Here is a 22,966-nt window from a genome sequence, read left to right as displayed (position 1 = left end):
TCTTGGCAACAACAGCAAACATGTCTGAAGTCATGAATTCAACGATTCATTCAGAATCAGGAAGTGTCCCTTGATTCTGAAGCTGTGTGTTTACCCGTCCGATAAACTCTCCCAAAATGCTAACTGTTGTCAGATGTTGGGGTTAAAGGTCACGCTGAGCCCCAGCTGGCCTAAGAGGAGCGCCTGGACGGAATAGCAGCCCACCAGTGTGCGCTGCCAAACCGAAACACACCTGCCTCTTTGTTTTGCCTCCCACTTAGCCCTTCTGCAAGAAATTAACTCGGGTTTAAAGCGTGGTAAACTTTGCAACTGCAGAATGAGGTCTGTCGCCGTGGCAACAGACAGGAAGTAGTGCTTAAGCGGTTTCCTGATGGCTTCCTCTTTATCGTGTAATGACATCTCACAAGGAAACATCGGCAGGGAGGACTCTGCTGAATATCTGTGTGAGAGTAGCACGCGTGTGTGTTGTGGCTGTAAGTGAGCACAGTGTGTTGTGGCTGTAAGTGAGCGCAGTGTGTTGTGGCTGTAAGTGAACGCAGTGTTTTGTGGCTGTAAGTGAACGCAGTGTTTGGTGTGTGTGAAGGAGCGCATTCGGCCTTAAATGAGCTCTTTTCCTTGTCTCACCTTCGCACTGTACACAGCTTACACACTTGCCTCTTTTGGTTATGAGATAATAAGAGGAGCTTTAATTATGTCACTTATCTTTCATTAAGAGATCGCATGGGCCTTCCAGCCTCCAACCACAAACACACACACACACACACACACATACACATACACAAACATACAGTCGCTCACATAATGGCAGCGTGTTATCACCAGATGACTAAGACAGGAATAACTGACCTCATAACAACTGAGGTCAGGGAATTGTGCCTAAGCATTCGGAGCCTGAATTGAATGGAGGATTCTGGGAGCTTAGGTGCTTTTCTGCGCTGCTGCCGTCTTTCCTCTCGCAGCGTTCTGAGATAGATGGTGAACATAGATCGAGATGAACAGATGCTGGTTCAGGGGAAGGCCAAAGGTTTAATTTGATCAGTGTGCAGCTAACAGGGATTCACTGTCTCCACACGTCATAATCACATCTATGATCCTTCCATCTCACTTGTTTGTTTTTTAGATGTGCAACTTTAGTAAACCAGAAACAACCATTGATTGTTTTCCCAGTCCCTGATTTCATGGATTGACTGTTCGGTTATCCTATCACCTCCTAGTGGTTGTTCAAAGGCATGATAGTGTCCCATCCTCTTTGCATGTGTGTGACAGTGTGATGCTTTTGATTCAAGTGTAGTGCTGTAATTATTTCTTTAATTGGACCCTCAATCAAAAATCTACTTTGATTGTTGGTTTGTTTGAATCCATTGATTATGCCAAATGTTTGTCTTTGAAATAAGAATTTGCTTCTTTTTCACTGATTGTATGTTGAATATTTTCGAAATACTGTATTTTGATTTGAAGATGTTGCCCTAGGCTCGTGGAAATCTTGATGATTTAAAAAAAAAAAAACTCTTTTCTGACATTTTCTTGACTAAACAAATGGATGAATTGAAAAAAAAATCAAATCAAATGGTAATAAGCGTATTAAGTGTTTAATCTATGAAAGCTTTTTTGTTAATGCTTTTTTTTATGGGTTTGCAATTTCAAAATCATAATAATTTACCCAGGAGGTTGTGTGGAATGAACGGTTATTTGGCAGTAAAACAAATTGAAGTTGCGTTCACTTACACTCTTTGAATTGCTGTAACCTCTATAATCTTGAAAGTAGTCCAAAGCCGGACAGCAGGGCGTGGCTATATGATAATATTTATCAGCAAAACAATGTTTAAAAAAATAAAATAAAAAAAACGTTTTAAAGCCATGCCGAAAAAAGAGCTGCTAAACTGTTTTCTGGCAATACTTATTACATTTAGACAATGCTTTACCTTATGATCCTTGCATGTTACCTTCATTTTGTAATTAAATTTCTTAATAAATTGCAAATATACTTGGTACGTTTTATTTGTACTTAATAAGTACTTAATTCTATTTGCTTATTGAACATGCTATATTGTCTTGCATACTGTTATCAAGATATGAAATCACAGATAATACCCTAGAAGGTTTTGGCCAAATTGCCCAGCTCTACCCGTCAGTCTCTAATAATAAACAAATAATGAATGTATAGGGATTATGACCGTATAAAATGAAGTATTTACTTCAATCAGGGTGAAAGTGTGCACAGGCCAGAGGTGCATTTTGGTCACACCTGTAACTGGCAGGTCAGTGGATTTTTAGACCATACCAACCACTGTAACAAGTTAAGAAGTAGGTGTGTCATGACCTAATTACAAACAAATGAAAACATGACAGTTTTAATGGCTGTACATACCGTTTTCTATAAATAAAGACTGTCATACAGTAAGAAAAATGCAGTTACATACAGAACATAGAACCAAAACTCCTTTAGACAATGTTGTGAAATGTCAAGTGAACTACTAAATGTGCCTAGTGTTTAGTTTAAACTAAATAAAATCCAACCTCTTGATTATGTCTACTCTCAGGGAATTGAATAAAGCATCCATATAAGTAGTTTTTGTTTCTGCTTACTTTAAATGTGTTTAAATAGTAGTAAATGGAAATGGAAATGTAGTGGAATTTTAAGGTCCTCTGTTTCTCTGTGCATGCGCTCTTTGCGTGTCATTGTACTTCTGTTTCTTTAAAACAGTCGACATTAGGAAGGCATGTTGTGAAACCTGTTGTGAAACCTGTAAATTCTAAGTATTCAGGGTGTTAAAGTACTTTCCCAATTTCTATACAAGGCAAATCCTGCTGGTTTTCTCCATTTGATATATCTTGAAGTTAATTCAAATGCTGTGACTTTGAATGCATCTTTTGTAAGCAGTCAAGTTAAAAGTATCTGAATATCAAGCATGTGTATTCTTAAATATCGCACAAACATTACCTTAATAAAAGTAGACTTGTTGACTGGGAAAGGTTTAACAATTTAAGTGTTGGTCTTCAGTTGAAGTTTCGCTCTTATTTGAATCAAAATGTCCCAAAAGCTTGTATCTTTCACAACCCCTTGTCATGATACGGCATTCAAAATGTAAAATGCAGATCATCAGAAACCTTATGTTGAAAACCTTAAAATGCCTGTTTTGTCTTGCCCCTGATTAAACTTCAATGATGTTTTAAACATATATCACATCCTAGTTACATGTTGGCGTGATCTTGTAATCTCACTACAACCATGTGCTCACAGAATGGAACAGGAGGCGCTGCGAATGGGCAGGTTGGCGGGCAGCTTGGCGTACTGCTGTCTGAAGCTGTTTTTCTTGATGTTGAGTAAAGGACCCGGGTTTTCCAGCCCGTCAGCGGGCGGAGAAGACTCCGGCACTGTGTTTGCTTGGGGCACATCCAGCTTGGCCCCCTTGTTGTTCTTAGTCTTTTTGGCTTTCTCCTTCTCCTGGGGCTCGGTTGAAATGGCAGGGGTCTCGTTAGCGGCCTCTTGTGGGGGCAGGGTGTCCAGGGGGAGGTCGCTGGGGCTTGGCTTTCCTTCAGCTTGCTCCTCATTGCCGGGGATGTGGAGGTTGGATCCCATGCGTTTAGCATTGGTGCTTGTGGAACTAGTGCAGTTACATATTAGTGGAGTTTGTCAGTGATTCACAAAATACATATAAATCATTGTCTTAAGTTATAAAATCAAACATTTCTACATTTGACCTCTTGGATGATAGTTGTATCTTAACTTGGATCTGAGAGAGGGTTTATTCCTGCACTACAATCATGTTTTCTACAAATAAGCAAATACATCCGTCGTTGGACACAGGTTATTCTTTTTGTAACAATGCGTGGCACCGTTGCACTTATGAATAGGAATACAGAAGGTACTAGTTGAGTAAATGTAGTGCCAAAGGAAAGGGCTTTCTGACGTCAAGGTAAAGTGGTGAAAATATTCTAAACACAGTAACCACTTTTCTCACAAAAAATCAAAACCAATGGAGGGTATGAAGTAGTGTTATTAAGCGATTCAGGTACAAATATACATTTTGTTTATTTTTGGGGGATTTTAGGACAGCTGAAAACATGAAAGGGGAGGGGGGGGGATGACTATCCAACGAAGGGCCGCAGGTTGCAGTCGAACCTGGGCCTGCTGCGTTGAGGAGTAAACCTCTATATATGAGCGCCCGCTCTACCAGCGGATCTCTCCTGGTGCCAAATTTTGACATTTTAGTGCAAAGGTGCATAACAGGCCGTCCTCACCCAGAAAACGACCCTTTAGGTGGATTGTACCAGCAGCTCCTAACGAGTCATATTTATGCTGTGTGATTTATTGCGGGAGCAAACAAGGAGGTAAGGTTAGGGTTAGGGTTCCTTGTAAGGAAGTAGGTTGGGGTGGTGTATTGGTTGAACAAACACAAGACAAAAGTCAATGGTTAATTAACCCACTTTTACAGACCTTAATCCGTCATGCAGTTACGTCTTCATTTTAGAAGTTTTGTGCTACTCATTTTGAGCCAATCTGACGATCTCCTATACCTAAGTCTTTTTGTTGTTTAATCTTAACTAGTGCCTTTTTTCAGCTATAACTGTTAAAAAAGTTACATTCCCTTTCTCATGATTAAAACTGGCACCGCAGCCACTGACTTTAAAGTAGACGATTACCTCATGTATCACCACTTTAAAAGATCCTAGCTATCCCTTTAGGGGCAGAATCTTTTGAAAGGCTTGACATCAGACTAACTTTTTGCAGTGCTGTTTTGTCTCACCCCATTTTGTTTTTGTGTTGCTTCAGTAACCCAACGGTTGCCCGGCCTCCTCTGAGTGAAAATGCTGTTTTTGCTGGTCAGCATGATTTTTTTCAAATAAACAGAAACACCTAATACAGCCTTTCAGTTTGCTTGCTGTCTGGTGCTGCAGGGGGCAATGAGCACAGCTCTGACTGAATCAACAGGGGGCATCCTGAGTCCACACTGTGTAGAGAAGGAAAGGGGTTCTTTGGTGCTGCCTGCTCTCCTTTTGTCTACTCACCCATTAGAGCTCTTGTCATCAGAGTCTTTCTGTTCGCTGCTGTAGCGCAGCTCTGCCGGGGTCTTGAACGATAGATCTTGCTTTCCTTTCAGCCAGTAGGTCTTCATGTAGCCTTTACCCTGGGAGATGTTAGGAAGATAGTGTGGTGATCAGAGATATTGGAAAGAACATTTCATTTAAAAATCATCAGTATTAAAACACTTCACTGTCAGGTCGCAAATACCTCTGATGTAGCTCAAGATAGTACTTACAGATAAATTCCCAGCACATACAGGTGTGCCACTATTCAAATTCTACACTTCTTTCTTGGAATAAAGTTCTTGAAGTATTACAGCTACAAAACCTGCCATGTAATGTATTAATCATAGCTCCATCTCAATTAGTGGATGATGGATAAGCCATATTTGCAGAAAGAAATTATTAGCAAAAGGTGTGTCTGTGATTTAATGTTTTAACCACTCACCTTCACAAATATTTTGCCCCTCTCCTCAATGATAAAGGGCTCATGTTCCAGGTGATCTTTGGTGGTCTGACTGATGTGTATCTGCATGCCCTGCTCAGACAAAAGCACATACAACTACTGCTACAGCTGGGTGTTTAGATTCAAGGTCCATCTGTACTAAAACTTGTTTTCAAAGGGAAGTGAAAACATTTAGCTTACTGAAATCTGAAATGAGAGTTCATTCATGCTTTTCTTCCTTTGTGGGAGTGCACAGTATAGTGAAATTAAGCCCGCACAAACTGCCTCCCTTTTAATTTCTTTTCATCATAGAACAGATTCCCCACAAACATGACATTAACTTAAATTAAGTAAGTAATGGAAAGCAAATGAAGCGGTTCGCCTGTTGCATTAAATAAAAAGCAGCATACACTAAAGCATCATTAAACAGAAAATGGGTTTCTATGCCAATCTACATGAATTTGACTGAAGGAAATCATAACTTTTGTTGCCGTTATTTATACTATTGCTGTGGGTTATTTAGCACATTAAGCTGGGTGATGGGTTGAAAAATATGCTAGTTTGGTCACCACTCCGTTGCTCTCCATCCTCGAGGCAGTGTTCACAGTGTCGCCAAACATGCAATAGCGAGGCATCTTCAGGCCCACCACACCAGCCACCACCATACCTGAGTGAATACCTGAGAGAGCGAGAGAGAGAGAGAGAGAGTTCATAGACCCAAACATGAGCTGATGATAATGCTTATGATTTATTCATAAACTGCCCGAGTGCTGAGCCAACATTTATTCAGACCCTTAAATTCCAAGGTTGTCATTATAAGCGACCAATAGTGACAACAGGGTCAACACTGCAACCTGCACATAATGTGTATATCCTTTCTCCTGTGTTTAGAGTGGAAAATACAATTCACTTCATATTTTACCTCAAAGGTGCAGCAGTTTTAAAAGGTTACTGTCACTGTTATAACATGATGAGCCTATATTTTCTGCAAGAGTGGTAGTTTTGTTGATTTATTCTAATAACCATTGCTTTCCAACCGTGACTGGAAAGAGGTTTTCTTCTGCCCTTGGGAAAAAGCAATGTTTTCTTAGGGAGTTAAGTATCTAGATTGGCAACCTGTCAAGGGACAAACCTCTAGCACAATGCATGCTGGGATACGCCCCCAATACAACGATCAGAACAAATGGTTTACAGCTCCCCACTTTGTGTTTCAATCAGATCACCGCTGTGAGTATTTGGTTTATCTCGGCTCTATTGCGGCGTCATTACTTATTTTGATCAGTTACAGACCATTAGATCACAGTATTTGCCATTGGTTAGGCCAATTGCTAGCGGTCGATAAGTTTTTACTTATTTAATGCGTCTTTAATTTAAAGTGTTTAGTCATATTTAACTCACCTCAATTCTAGCAGTCTGATGGCCTCAAGTCCTTAGGTAAAGATTTGACTAAATCTTAAACACAGTTAAGGATGTACAAATGATAAAAACATGACTTGTAATGGAAAATATGTGGTTGGGGTCAGAACAGTGACCCCTTCTGACGGTAAGGAAACAGTGTCTTAAACTGTGTACTTTACTTGGGTCCTCTGGTTGAGGAAAAATCTTTGACCCAAGATCTCTAAATGATAATTTTGGGGGTTATTTTGGTTAGTGGCTAAAAAGCCCAACTTGGACATGGTCTGAAGTACAAGGTTCAAGACACTGAGTCAGTAATGGGTGTCTGACCCCTGGGCCCTGACGTAGGCCAACTGATGCCAAAACCTAAAATAATCTGGTGTGTGTTATCATGGCCAAGCCACTGAAGATCCAGACAAATGTACTGCTCACCAACTCTAATCTGGATGTTATCTCCAGTGGAGGGGTCTTTGAGGTGGTCGATGGAGCTCAGCATGTCCAGCGCCATGTCACAGATGTGGTGCGCGTGAAAGGTTGTCTTGTTGGGCACGCCCGCAACCACCATGTAGGCATCACGAATAGTCTCCACCTGGACAGAAAAGAGTGGCAATTTCCACATTGTAGTAAGAAACTGAATAGAACTTTGTGAATTGTTTTAATTGAACTGAGTGTCACTCCATAACCAGAGTCAGTAATAATAGCCGACAGGAATTCAACTTTGTCTCTTAATGTACGTTCCAGAGGTGTGTGCACCTGACTTAAACACACCAGAATGTTTGTTTGTACAACGGTTCAAATCTGAGCTGTTATTCACAAATTATACATTTGTTGATTTAGGCAAGGTTTCACTTTGATTTTAGTAAAGTTTGCATGCCCCAAGGTGTTCCAAACGCTGTTTCAGAAGTTTTCCCACCTTGATAATAAAACAGGAAAATTCAGCTGAAATGTTATACTCCTGGAGGAAACTAGTCAGATGTAAAGAAAATCATCAGCTTTTATTTTACATTCGGGGAAAAGAAAAACCTTAGTAGGCAACAAAAACTGATAGATACAAAAATGCAAAAAATAAACTCAACCGTTGCAAGCAACGGAGTCATGTGCAGACACTTTAGGTTGTGCTGCTTTCACTGACCTTGTAGACATTGTGCTTCTCGCTGAGAGTGTCGAAGACAATGTAGATCTCATTGAGCATGTCCACCACCTGCATGGGTGTGATGTGGATGCAGATCTCGTTAAACTTGACAACGTCGCTGAACAGGATGGTCACATCTGGGAAGACCTGGAATACAAACAAACAAGTTTTGATGATTTCACTCTGTGAGCATCAGTCTACTCACCAGAATGAGATGCTTGTGCTGAGCATAGGGTCACTCAGTCACAGGGAACTTAAGTCATCAATGAGATCAGTGGTTCCTCACCTTTTTGGTCAACTACCCATTCATTTAAACCATTTAGTTGTATACTTTTAGCTAGGGCTGAACGATTTTGGGAACAAATGTAGATGCAATTTTCCTGCCAAATTTTGCAATACAATTTGCAAATATTTCTCTTTTTTTGCTACATATTGCTTCCTGCTACAATCATGTTAAATAAAGTATAGTGTATATATGAAAGATCCACTGAACAAATTATTCCAGCATTTATCGTCTGAAAGTTGCTACTTTACACAGTTTATTAGTTGTGTTATGTGCATGTTAGAGGTGATATTTGTTTTTTTAATACTGACACACGAGCATGAGACATGCCAGGTACAAGGCAGTGCTGCCTTGTACCTGGCATGTCTCCAGAGCAGTGATCCCTTTCCTGAGACGGTCGGCCACAGCTTTAGGGATCATGGCGTACAGCAAAGAATCTCCTCTCTTCTTCTCTTCGTCCAGCTTTTTGATGATTTCCTGCAGCTGGGCATATTTTTGTTGCTCCTAGAGGATCAGAAATGGGACAAAAGAGTCTACAGTTACAGTCTCATCTCTCTGAAAGCTCAAAAATCCCTCTTTGCCTTCTCTAATCCTCCTAATCTCTCCTGCATGACTGAAGTGGATTTAATAGTTGAAATCAATGCGGGAGCAGGGGTTTCACCTGGGCTCACCTGGTCAGGCTGCTTCGTGGAGATCGCTGGTAGTTCTTACATTTTGTGCCTCTTGCGTATCGTATATAATGACTTCTTTGACTCACATAAGTCTTATTTCAGTACATTTTATAGACGATATGAACCACCTCAAACTGCCTGCCCTGGTCTGTGATTTTGTACAATTGAGTTAGCCGGTTGAAACCTGCTTTGTCAGTATGGCGCTGTCTCCCTGCAGACTCGGGATTCAGCGGTTTTTCATCACCTGGTCGAGGGCCAGCTGCAGCTCAGCCGATTGTTGTGTCCCGGCCAAAATCAGCTCTCTGCTGGAGTCATGCAGGTTCAGATCGTTCACGTACACACCCATCTTTATCATGTCCTCCACTGTCTCTATGCTGCAAGAATGAGGATAAATGAATGTACAAACTGTAAAAAGATAAAGGAAAGCAAAAAATGTAAATGTAGTTAATGAATTGGCATGGATAAATCCAATCTCTAAAATTAGATAGGACTTCGGGGGGAATGCAACACTAATTTCAGTGAAACTCTTTAATCTTGAATAAAGATGCTGGCAACACACCACTGTACATTAATATTTTTGTCTGCAATGGGTTATGAAGTTTAAAAAAAAAAAAAAACGCCCTGGGTTTTCAATACTACATCCAGATAGGTTAACACACTGATCTGTTGTACCTGGGCACTGTGCAACTGTCTTTTCATTATCTGTAATTCTCAAATAAAGGCCAATACATAAAAAAAATCAAGCTAAAGGCTTGTCCTAAAGATATAGACTTGCGAAAAAAACAATTATCTTTACTCTAATGGCTCACATTATAAATTCAGCATATTCCACCAATATATATCCATAGCATTAATGTTGTCAGTACAATATACGGCTGTCATGCCGTACACACTACTCTGCAACGCTTGAGTTGCTCTCAACTGAAATCTTGTTCTCATGATCTGCTTAATTCAGATTATTATACGTTACTAATGTTTTCTCAATTAAGCAATTGAGCTGTTGTTAATGAAGCCTAATACTTGCACAACAAAAGCCTGCGAGGGAAGCAAAGAGAATAAGTCCCCTCACTTGCTGAAAATGTGTGGGTGTGAAGAGACAGGTAAAGTGTTAACAACGATACAACTGGATCAGGAAGCCTTATTACTGAAATATCAAAACATATTTATGAAGTTATAAAGTAGGCAGTTTGTAGGAATTAAGTGGCCCCCTGAAGATCTCTTGTTCTAAGTCAAAACCATTAAATATATATAGGCTGTGGTCTTACATGGGTGTCCCCAAGAAGATGAGGGAGTCCCACGGGGGGACGTACTTCATCTGGCCCTTCAGGTGGAGAGGCTTCTTTGGAGGCTCCCGCATGTCCTCAAAGATGGTCTCACTACACTTTCCTGAGAAGGACCATGAGGGACAGGTCAACAGGACTGTGGCAGTTAAAAACATGTTGGAAAGAAACAAAACAAACTCTGACCGATGATAGTCTGGAACGCCAGCAGTTCAATGTCTTCCCCTCCAGAGTTTGTAGAGCTGTTGTATTGGGTGAGAGAGCTGCTGTACTCTTGGTCTGTGCCCTTCATCTCCTCCACCGCCTTCGGCTCTGATGGAGGCATAGCAGCAAAAACAGTGAGAGGATGCATGACTCAATGAACCTGGTTGGCAAGCGAGTTGAGAAGGGCATAAATGTGTGACGACGGTGCAGTGAATTTTAATAACACACCCAGGAAATGGCCAATCTCGCATTGCCAGCCCTTCCTCCACAGCGCTTCGGAGGAGCATTCATCCATTTTGGAATGGGAGAAAAATATGCTGTGGTTTATTGGCATTTCTTTAAACCAATCACAATCGTCATGGGCGGAGCTAAGCGTTGGAGAGGGGCACAGTGCCGCTGCAAATTAGCATCGGGAAGGAACTTGTTTTGGTGGAACATGTACGTTTAAAGGTTGTTTTAGTCGTGCAACAGAAACTCCGACTGGACAGATTGGAACAGCCTACCATCTGTCTGGATTTAACCTGCAGAGATCTGAGGAGCAGTTAACCATAGTCCTCATTAATCAACCAGAATTCAAAATTCCAACACAAAGAAAGCGCAAGGTAACAGACATCCGGCCGAGAAGAGTGACATACGGCAAAATATTTGGCGGCATCAGAGCAATCCAGGAAGTGAAACTTCATAGATATAGCCCAGGCAATGACCGAATGGTTATGTTCAACATCAGAACTGGGTTTTTTCCTACCATTATAAGGCTTAGGCGCAGCACCCAGGCCGTTTTGAGCAACACCTGTAGCCAAATGGATGAAAAACTGAATTAGAGCTATAACAATTCCAAATGTTACTGTTCAATTATTTGTCTCAGAAATACTTGCGATTAACAATATAATTTTTCCATTTCTAATATGTTTCATTCTTACACATATTAAGACAAACATTGTTATTATTATTTTTCTCTTAAAAAACCTACACTCTTAGCAATATGCAACAGATAAATCGAGAATTTAAATTCTCTTTATTCTATTTCATGTAGACATTTACCAAGCAGCAGGCCACCGTTTTGTCACACTATGTATTTAAATATAGTTTATGTGCATGGAGGATGCAGTGCAATTGGTTTGGCTCTTCAATCCATTTAATATTTATTTCCATCTGAATATATTATAAATATTTTATTTGGCTCTGTCCAGATGACTTGATGGACATTTTGTGATCCCATCTATTGGAAATGAACCCTTTCCATAAACATAATACATTTAAAATGATTGAAATGGAGAGACTGTTACCTCGTTCTTGTTCCCTCTTGGCTTTCTCGCTCTCTTCCTTCTCCTCTGGCTCCTCCTTGTTCAGTTTGGGGATGTTGACCTTCTGCTTGCTCTCCACCACCGCTTTAGACAGCAATTCAAACACGTTGTTCAAATGGGTGTAAATCTGATAAGAGACAGCAGAAAGATTGGTGTGGCTCAGTAAGTCGGTAAGTCAGCAAGTCAGCAATGTAAGTGACAAGAGCAATTTAGTTTTGACAAATACGACAGGAAAAATAAGACGCGTCCCTCTGAACTCACATTATCCCAGCTGAACTCCAGCATGGGTCTGATCAGAGTGAACTCCTCGTTGACTTTCTTGCCCTGGAGGTCAGAGAAGACCTCTTTGAGGCCGTCACCAATGCGGTACATAGTCATGTCGCGGCGGAAGATGACGCTGAAGGGGAACATGTCAAAGAAGATACCTCGCTTCATTGGCAGCTTCTCGTAGCTCGGCGCCGTCTTCTGCTGGGGCATGCGGTGTTTGAAGGCGGCGTTATCGAAGTTCATCTTATAAACCTGGATGAGCAGTGGCAAGTTCCAGTTGATTAAACATTTAAAACTTGAAGTCAGTGTGTTTTCATGGTAGTTTAAACAACAAAAAATACAATTTAAATATTTTTCTTAATTGCAGTCAATAAAACAGTCATGTATGTAATGAAGTAGCTTTTTTATGTATAATGTTGAGCTTGAAATCCTATTCCAAAGCAATCTTTGTGAGGAAATATTATTTCTTTCATTCATCTCTTCCATGAACTTGTGACATTATAAAAAGTTTGTGTTGGCTTGTTGCAGACAGCTTTTCTCATCAGAAGCAGTTACTGTAGCTGAAAGCTATTGCCAAATTACAACGGCTGATTTTTGGCTAATCAGAGTGAAGACAAACTTGGCTTTCATGCTACACACAGATCTACTCAGTGTCAACACCTCTCAAACAGTTTCACCATTTTACTAACTTGTAGTTTTGTTACTTTTAACATTTTATCAAGATCTCCTCCATAAATGTAGTATTTTGTCGCATTGCATGTTGCTGTTTTGCATGTGTTAAAAATATCACATCTATAATCACATGGCTGTGTTTTGTTACTTGGCGTTGCTGACATGGTTACATGCAGGGTGCGATTTGCCGGGGTTGAATGCTTGGGATTTCCCCCTTCTGGTCTAATATTTTTAACAACATGTATCCCCCATGGGTTCTGCAATGTCTTGAGAAAGCTTAGTTTGTTGCTGTCTTTGTTGGGTAGTGAAAGGCTCGCTGGTTATTTCAGGAATCCACACTGACTTTCGGCTCAGGGGGGTAAAAACTCTTAAAGGTCCCATGGCATGACAATTCTACTTCATGAGGTTTTTTAACATGCATTCCCTCAGCCTGCCTATTATCCCCCAGTGGCTAGAAATGGCGATAGGTGTAAACCGAGCCCTGGGTATCCTGCTCTGCCTTTGAGAAAATGAAACCTCAGATGGGTCAATCTGGAATCTTGCCTTTATGACCTCATAAGGGGCAAGGTTACCTCCCCTTTTTCTGACATCATGGCTTTCAAACGAGCAAAGTGGCAGTTGGTCAACGCCACACCCCCAGCATCCACCTTGCCCCCCCCCCCCCCTCTCTCCTACTCAAAAGCAACAGACTCAGAAATGACACATACTAAGGAAAGCTCATTGTGGGACTGGCTCTAGTGGCTGGAATTCTGAACCAAGGCTTCAGATACAGTATTAAGGGACCACTAAGGCCTATATAAAAGAGACTTCAGAGACAGTAATAGGGACCACTAAGGTCAATATAAAAGAGACTTCAGATACAGTATTAAGGGACCACTAAGGTCTATATAAAAGAGACTTCAGATACAGTATTAAGGGACCACTAAGGCCTATATAAATGAGACTTCAGAGACAGTATTAGGGACCACTAAGGTCTATATAAAAGAGACTTCAGATACAGTATTAAGGGACCACTAAGGTCTATGTAAAGAGACTTCAGATACAGTATTAGGGGACCACTAAGGCCTATATAAATGAGACTTCAGAGACAGTATTAGGGACCACTAAGGTCTATATAAAAGAGACTTCAGATGGAGTATTAGGGGACCACTAAGGCCCATAGAAAAGCATTCCAAAGAAGACCATGTCAACAAAAGGGGTGACATTGATGTTAGCTGGTGCTAGTGCTAGATAAATGAGGTTGAACATTTTACATTTGTTATATGAGTTTACCCCGCATCCCATTCCAATAAACACTTATCTCCATCCAATAAACACTTGTCCTAGTGTAAATAAGAACTCCGGTGATGGAATGATTTCCATGCTGATTGAACTGACACGGGGTCAAGGTGAGACGCTCGGCAGCTCAACTGACACTCGACCTAAGCCCGAGTACATACCACATATGTCATTTTCTCGGTTTCCTCTTTAGATAGGATTTCCACTTCGATATCTGTGTTGTAGAATTGGCGTCCCACTTGAGAGAGCTGCCCTGCAGGAGACAATTACACACACTGGTCATTCAGTCACAGTAGGCTTGTGTAAGCTTTATTTCAGAGTAAACTAGAGGCACTGTTTCATTTTGAATTAATGACCTAGCCTGGATTGATTGACCTTGCCTGATGGCATTGCAGAGCGTTGCATATTTTACTGTTCACTTTTTTTACCACAGTTTTGTACACAAAGCTCATTGCTTTCAGTTTTTTTTCCTTCACTAAAAATACATAGGAGGTAGGAAATTATGCCAACTTGTACTAATTTATTTTCTTGATCTGATATTCACCTGCTATTTAATACATTTAATTAAAACAATCGAACAAAATATGAACAGCTCAAAACTTACAGTTCATCATGTCTTGTAGGGCTTGTACTACAGTTTACATTTAATTTGCGTTAGTACTATGGACTACTTACCAAATCCCACTCCAGATTAAATGTCCCAACCTTCAGTTCACTACAGTATGAAAATATATGTACAGAGACTTAATTTAATGTCCACACACAGTGAACAAAAGTTTGCTTTTATATAATCAAAGTTAAATTGTCGTTAAGTTGTAATGCAGCTAAAAGTTCAGGTAAAATGTGCATAAATACTACTCTGGGGCTTTATTAATGTGTGTTGGGTCTGTGTCCTGTGTTTAAAAGGAACAGCGGCATGTAAAATGGACAAGCTAAGTCACACTAATATTTTAGTAATTAAACACATTCAGGTTCCTGAAGCTAGAGCCTTCCCAGCATGCAACAGGCAGAAACCCACATAGACACTGGTTGGAGATTTACACTACAGAGAGGTCTTGGGGTTGGGGATCAAACCCAGTTTCCTGTCACCGTGGTAAAGTGTACACCCAACGTTTCCCCCGCTGTGGCTCCTGTTACCTTTGACGAACTGAGTGAAGCCCTTGCGGGTGCTGCGGTAGTGCAGCGTGAGGCTCGTCTCGCATTCCTCCTCCACGCAGAAGCTCGGTGGCTGCACTTTGGGAAAGGAGAAGCGAAAGTACTCGTGCAGGTTGTCCAGCTCATTGATGAAGTCGCGCACATTTCGCCCCAAAACCTAGAACAAATGGAAAATGATATCCAAATTAAATGTAAACAAGATCTTTGGTTTCTATATTATGAATATACTCTTGTTTTTCCTCCCACAGTGCAATGATACTAAATAAACGGCAATGGCGTTGTTTCCATTTTGAATGAATGAATGAGATCTTTGTGGCCTATTAGGGAATTCATTAACATAACTTTGTTTGGATTTGTGTTTTTTTACTATTTCCTTTTGACCACCGGAAACTGAGAAGGTGCCTTCCCGGTCTCCAGACCCAAAGGTTTTCTTTAAAAGCCCCAAAAGGGTTTAAAAAAAACTTTAACTTTGTGGCATTTCCCCTCAGTCTCTCTGACTGGACAAGAAAATCCATCCATCCATCCATATTATATATTACTACTTGTAAACACTGTTCCAGTAATGTATATAAGATAAAAATAGTTTGGATTATGAACGCTGTTCATGCCAAATTCCTACACTGCCTCTGTCATGCAGCCCTACCAAAGCTGACCTTTTTGCCTCTTTTTAGCTGTCAAATTAGAAAATCCTCAACATTTATGTTCTGATTTCAAACTAATGTAGGCAGTTTGTTGAACATTTAGATGCATAGGCTTTACCAGATGCTTTTCTTTCCATGGCAACTGTCCCAAATGGTACAGATTTTTAGGCATTCTTTTATCAAATTGCTTGATAAATAAAAAGTAAAAGGTATGTGGCTGCCGTAAAGGGGGAAAAGAATAGGGAGCATGCCCCCCCGACATCCTCTATGTTTTGGCTGAGATGTGTTCAACATCTGGCTCCGCCCCTGTTAAGCGCTCATGCTAACTACACAATTTGCAAGATTTAAGGTTCACCAGGCTGCCTCCAAATACAGGCGCATTCCATTGATTCGGAAATACGAAACGGTGCATCACTTGCCAAGTGTCAGAGGCCAGTAGAGCAGGCCACGTTTGATATATTTTAGTTATTAATGCATTATCATTTAGTCATATTGGAGCGTATAAGGAGGACATGCATTTGTCACCATATCACCTTTAGGATCCGCTCATATCCGTAGTTTCCAATCCTCTTGACCATGTAGACCCCGAAGGCGTACATCAGCTCATCGTGGGTCTTTCCTAGAACCTCGCCTGCTGCCTTTGCCAACCGCAGAATCAGGTTGTCACTGTCACGTAGAAGGGAAGTTATTAATTAACCTATGTTTTGACCTCTTCTTGGTTAGCTGCTATTTGTCCCAAAAGGACTTACTTAGGAGGAAGTAGCTTTTCAGTAAGAAAAAGGCAAGACATCTTCATTTAATTACATTTCAGCAAGAAAGCTACTCAAAGTGCTTTGCATGAAACCTGGAATCAAAATCAAAGGCAGGATAGGGCCCAACATCAAAAAGTATCTCAGTAGTCAAAACGATAATTGATCAATACGACTGTATCATAGTGTTACACTGTACAGCTGTTTATGACAGTGGGTCCACTGTGTTAAAGTGCATCGTCATAGTAACAATCACAAGTCAGCAATTAAGCTGCAGACTATAAAGCTTAGGCCCATAAATAGAGTATGCCAACCAAAGAATAAATATTTCCTCAATGGCAGAACATTTATAGCAGTGCTGCACTTGAATGGAGCAATGGCCTAAGCCAGCGATTTTTCAATAAGGGGTCCGGGGCCCCTAGGCGGTTCTCAGAGTTACTGCAGGGGGGCCACCAAATGAATAATTTTTTCTGTACATAAAAATACTTTCCACATCTAAAACGTGAGACAGGTGCATTGGAGTAAGTCAAAAGTTGAACAGAAATTCCTGCACACTTTCTAACTTGCAAATAATAAATGTAATGGTAGGCAATGTTTTGGTACTAGACCATCATCAGGCATAATTATTAAAGGGTTTCTTTGTTGTTTCCAAAAATGAAAATGTCTTACATGAATCCAACAAATTATTGGCAAATATTTGAATCAGCCTGTTTGTGAAAAAAACAACACATTGATGTTTGGGTTACTGGCCTATGGACAAGGACATCACTAAGGTAGCAATCCACAGATACAGTTTATCCTAAGGATTCCCTGTCCCACATGTATGTTTAACACTAAAACTGTATGTAAAACTGGGCCTACATGTTATTGTAGGCCCAGTTTAATATGCAACTTAATTTTAAACAATTCCGTTTTATTCAAATACTTTGACTACCCCTGGTCTACGCATTATGCTATTATACATGCTATGGCAACTTCAATAAGTATCTGGTTAGTCTTTTGCCAAAAAATAGTCTGTTGCTATTCAAGCACTGAAAACTACAGTAGTATTTACCACAGTATGGTGGAGAAACCTGAGTTTGCAAAAACACAACCTACTTGTACATCTGATGTCGGACAAACTTGAGGTGGGGTATCTCTGCTCGGTTCTCGATCAATCTCCACACATCTTCTCCGTATGATTCATTTATGTAATCGTTCACTGCTTCTAAGTAGAGGCCGTACATCTTAAGAGGGTTAGAGACCTCCAGGTTGATACCGAAGTTAACTGCTTAGCTAAGGAGAAATGACATGCAGGATCCTAAGTATAGGTCAGCAATTTAAAATATCACTGTGGATTAAAAAACAGTCTTTGGAGGATGGACATGGCACTCGTTACATTAAAATAGGACATTTTACCTAATTGTAAAGATTTCAGTGCAAAACCATCATATTTAGGCATAACGTTCTATCCACCTGCGGGCATTGAAGGAAAGAAGGAAATATGCTCTGTGTCACACACAACTTCATGAAACCTAAGGTAACCTTCTCAGCACCTACATCTAGGAAAAGGGCAAGATTCCTAATAAGGGAAGTATAGCTGCAGAGATTAACCGATCACTTGTCAACTATTAAATTAATCAGCTTTGGTCAATTTCTATAAGTAAAAGTAAAAATTCTCTGATTCCAGCTTCTAAAAGGTGTAAAATGTTGTAGTTGCCTCACTCCTCTGTGACAGTACACTGAACATCTTGGAGTTGTGGACAAAAAAAGACATTTAAGGACGTCATCATGGGCTTTGGGAAACACTGATCTCCATGTTTTACTACTTTCTGACATATTATAGACCAAACAACTAATCGAATAATCAAGAAAATAGACAGATTGAACGTGAAAATAACCGTTAGTTGCAGCAGTAAAGGGAAGTATTTTAGCTGTGAGTCTTCCTGTGTATGATGCTGCTTTGTTCTACACTCACTGTAAAATGTCACCACTGGTGCAAATACAAGAAAACATCACAGTGAAATCAAGCAGTCTGTGATGCTCCCATCTGTTAGCGACAGTAAAGCATAAAATACAACCAAAATGGTTAATAAATAAAAGGAATGTGAAGGGGAAAAGAGAAGTCCCTTTACCTGCAGTCCCTCAGTGCTGTGATATCCTCTTCTTCAACTGTGGCAGCCAGCAGCCACAGCATCGCTCCCTGCTGAGAGTTTCCACCTGCAGCTGACATGTGCGCTCTCCCCTGACACTTACTTGTCAGGTCAATAGGTGACCTGGGCCGAAATAGCTGTAAAGAGGCATGTTTGTGGCAGGTAGATAAAAACATTGTATTTTTTTTAAGACTTAGCTGCGTAAACTGGCAAACATACTGAGTCTAATTTGTAATGCATTTGTATGGAGATGAAGTCTGTGGGAGGCTGTTACTGCATATGGGAATCCCTTTAAAATGAGACATTTAGTTTCTGTGTTATGTAAACCGGAGCGCACAATGTGAGGCTCATTATCTGAAATTAGCCTGTACTCTTTTGCAACAACTCATTAGAGCAACCAGGTTTCTTGGCTAATTACTTCAAATTTGCATAATTACAGTCAGGTGCACATTAATCTGACGGGCATTGTGTTGAGATTGGCATTTAAAAGGTTTTGTATTGTGTGTGAAGTGAAGCGGAAGAGATCCTTTCAAAACATTAAGGCCTCCTGTTAAGGAGGCCATTATCGCCCACTGATCAGTCAAGATTGATATGTGACAAACATTTGTGTTTTGACCTGCATACACAACTTTTAATTTTGAAAAGAATAGTCTGTCTTTATAAAACGAGGCATATGTGGTAAAACAAGAGCAAAATACGTGGCTGGGTCTAAGTGAGGTGACGTACATGCCGAGCACCTGCAGATTCAAGGTTATTGCTTAACCACTTTTTTCACCATTTTCACTAGGGGGCACTGGTACAACATCTTTGATTTACCCATGGTTTATCCACTGTTTCTGCTGTTTGACAAGAGCTTGAAAATGAAATTTGTTGCGCTGGCCTTTTTGTGAATCCAGACAAGAAAGATCAGACACTCTGTTATTTTATGACATTTGTGGCCTTTTATATCTACCCTGTTACAAAACACACAGACCTGATTAAAACATAATTTTCTTCATCAAAAGAGCAGACTTGGTCCCCACTTCTACTTTTTTTCATATTTAAATTCTGATCTTGAAGGTTAGAGGGCTCACACCTATCATGTAATTATGAAAACACTGTCAGCCAGAATTCATTTTCCCAGCCACCACTTTCCTCGCCACAACGACACTGCTCCAGAAAACCCAAAGGTGAGCTGACAGCTAGCCTGTAATACCTGCTCTGAGCGATAATGAGCCGCTCTCTGTTCCATTTCTTGTGTAGCTTTCTGCTTCTTTCCCTCTCCATGTTCTCTGTGTTCTCCTATTTGCCAGGTGCTGCTGCCTGTCTTTAATAGCCTCTAGTGCGACTGTGCCACACAGGGGCCTGGGAGGTCCGCCGCTGCCTCTCAACCAAGGAACAGAGGGAGATAACAATGTGCCAAGGGTGCCAACCACAACTCCACACAGAGACTGTGGATGCTTTCATTAAAGACGACACAACTGGACTTTTTTTGTTTTTGCCAATATTACACCCTGCCTTCCTTCCTTCCTTCCAAGAAAAATAGAAAGGTGCTGCTGTTTCAAAAGGTGTCCATTCATGTCATTTTACAAACACTAACAGGGAGCCCAGGAACACCTCCCTCACAATGTTTGTACAGCTGTGCAGGGGTATGGCTTTTGGGGGGCACCAACCTCAAATGTTTTCTCAAAAGCCCATAATCTTTTACGTTTTTTAAAAATATCCAACTCTGTGTCATTTCCCGACTGGACAGGCAATTCAATAGAGCAAAAGTTATTTTACTGAGGAAATATTGGCATCTATTGGTTTACCCTAACATTGTCATGGGGGTTTGTTGTTAAGTCACCTCAGTGAGCAAGCTTGCTAGCTTACTAGCTAATGAAGCCTGTGAGAGAAGTTAAAGGTACTTTATTCTTGGCTAATTTTAAACCAACTCTGTGTCATCTTTGTGTGGGCATTGTGTTGAAGATGAACGGTGTTCCAAACACACTGCCATGACACAGAGCTGGATTTAAATCAGCAAAAAAATATCTTTAAAAGGTGACATATTATGCTGTTCCGTATTTTCTGTCATATCTACAATGGTATAATATCCATTGTAGATATAGATATAGATAGATATATTGTAGAATAGATTTTCTCGTAAAATGTGGCCAGAACTTCAACCAATGAGGTAAACACATTTTAGAGAAATCCATGTGAGCTAAAACTTTTAGATTTCCTACTATTCTGAACTCTTCAGTTTCAACAGTTTTTTCTACTCTTGGCTTAGTGTTACACATCTCTAAGCCGGGCTTCTATGATATATTATCTGTTCCAGGAAGGAACTACTGAGGTGTTTTTTAAAGGTCTCATGTCATGGTGCTTTTTTGATGCTTTTAAATAGGCCTTAATAGTCCCCTAATACTGTATCCGAAGTCTCTTTTATATAGACCTTAGAAGTCCCTAATACTGTATCTGAAGTCTCTTTTATATACCCCTTAGTGGTCCCCTAATACTGTATCTGAAGTCTCTTTTATATAGACCTTAGTGGTCCCCTAATACTGTATCTGAAGTCTCTTTTATATAGACCTTAGTAGTCCCTAATACTGTATCTGAAGTCTTTTATATAGACCTTAGTAGTCCCTAATACTGTATCTGAAGTCTCTTTTATATAGGCCTTAGTTTTCCCCTAATACTGTATCTGAAGTCTTTTATATAGACCTTTGTGGTCCCCTAATACTGTATCTGAAGTCTCTTTTATATAGACCTTAGTAGTCCCTAATACTGTATCTGAAGTCTCTTTTACATAGACCTTAGTTGTCCCCTAATACTGTATCTAAAGTCTCTTTCCCGAAATTCAGCCTTGGTGCAGAATTACAGCCACTAAATGCAAATGGACCGTTCTTAGATTGCACTTTACTAGTCTTAACGACTAGAGCCAGTTGCACAATGAGCTTACCTTAGGACATGCCATTTCTGTGTCTGTAGCTATTGAGGATGAGAGGAGGGGGGCAAGGTGGATGATGGAGGCTTGTCCTTGACCAACTGCCACTTTGCTCGTTTTAGAAGCCATAATGTCTCTCTTTTCTCATGGGTGCGCCACATTGTCTGGGTGGGCATCGGTCCATCTGAGCTTTCATTTTCTCGAAGGCAGAGCAGGATACCCAGGGCTCTGTTTAGACCAATCACCATTTCTAGCCACTGGGGACCATAGGCAGGCTGTGGGTCCGCATTTGTTGTAATGTTAAAAAACCATGTCATGCCATGGGACTTGTAATGTTGTTAAAATTGTTACATGTAATCACATGCTACAGCAGTAAACCATGTCATCTTGGCAGCCAGTGTTGTTAAATTCTCCCCAATTCTGGGTCACATTACTCCTGAAACATTTCTGGTTATTGAGCATATGGTTTTAAAGCCTTTCTCTGCAATGTTTGACTGTAGAAAGTGCTGCTACAGTCCGTTAGTGTCCACTGCTAACTATGGTAGCTACATGCCAACAGCAGTAGAAGTTGTTATCTTCACTGCCAAGTTGTTTTTAATTCACCCCAATTTCAGGTCTCATTACTGCTGAAACATATCAGACTGGGTAGAGTTTGGTTCAGAAGCCTTTTACTGTGATTTTTGACAGTAGAAAGTGCCGCTTGGTTCCGTACTCTGACGTTAGCCTACTGCTAAGTAGCTGAACGCTAATGCTACATAGCTGGCTGTAGGTAATCTTGGCGGCCGTCATTTCTGAACGAAGCGCAGATTCTACGCAACAATCTTTATTAAAGAAACAGGCGCTCCTGCAGGGCCTCTCACAAAAAGGGTGAATACAGGTGCAGCAGCGATGGGCATTATGAGGAAATCTTGTTTTCTTTAAACAGTAAAACATTTAAACATGTTATAGTACAAATACAAGTATTATACCAATGCTGGTATTGGTCTCATCAGTTATCAGTTTTTTTGCTCACATTGACTACTTTTACACATTAACCACATTATTTGAAGCTTTGGCCACGTTTAATGTGAAAATCTGACATTGTAACGTTATATTGAAAGAAAATAAGAAAAAGCATAACGGGTCCGCTTTAAAGAAGGTATCAGGCTCAGCCAGCCCAAAGGAGGCATGATCCAATATCTGGGGAGAAAGGGTCACTGGAGGAAATCATTCATAGTTGAACCAATTCAGCTCCAGCTAAAAGTGATTGGCTGATATCATTTTATATTGTCAAACAAGAAAAAAGAGCTCACCATTCAAACGTGGGACATTGATTAAAGCATTAGCACAAAGAGCAAATGGGTTATCGGAGCATTTCAACCGCAAAGTTCTTGGGTGACAAACTCCCACCCTAAACTGCTTCTTATTATACAGTGTTTACAGCCAGCA

At 40.5% G+C, this 22,966-nt stretch overlaps 1 protein-coding gene across 1 annotated transcript; it reads right to left on the bottom strand.

The window, feature by feature from the left end:
* Positions 1–2,835: 2,835 nt before the first annotated feature.
* On the bottom strand, positions 2,836–19,197 carry LOC117946682 (soluble guanylate cyclase 88E-like). Its single transcript, XM_034874967.1, has 17 exons — positions 18,616–19,197; positions 17,600–17,776; positions 16,286–16,418; positions 15,094–15,268; positions 14,118–14,209; positions 12,001–12,258; positions 11,722–11,866; positions 10,418–10,543; positions 10,217–10,337; positions 9,196–9,325; positions 8,638–8,784; positions 7,998–8,144; positions 7,298–7,454; positions 6,040–6,149; positions 5,474–5,563; positions 5,011–5,129; positions 2,836–3,605 (listed from the first exon to the last, which is right to left on the bottom strand). Exons 2-17 carry the CDS (start codon positions 17,725–17,727, stop codon positions 3,236–3,238), a joined length of 2,448 nt encoding a protein of 815 aa, XP_034730858.1. The 5' UTR covers positions 17,728–17,776; positions 18,616–19,197; the 3' UTR covers positions 2,836–3,235.
* Positions 19,198–22,966: the final 3,769 nt, after the last annotated feature.

The sequence above is a fragment of the Etheostoma cragini genome, chromosome 6 (genome assembly GCF_013103735.1).
Source record: "Etheostoma cragini isolate CJK2018 chromosome 6, CSU_Ecrag_1.0, whole genome shotgun sequence".
Lineage (NCBI taxonomy): Eukaryota > Metazoa > Chordata > Actinopteri > Perciformes > Percidae > Etheostoma > Etheostoma cragini.
Note: the sequence above shows the minus strand (reverse complement) of the source record. Positions and strands in the feature narration are given on the sequence as shown.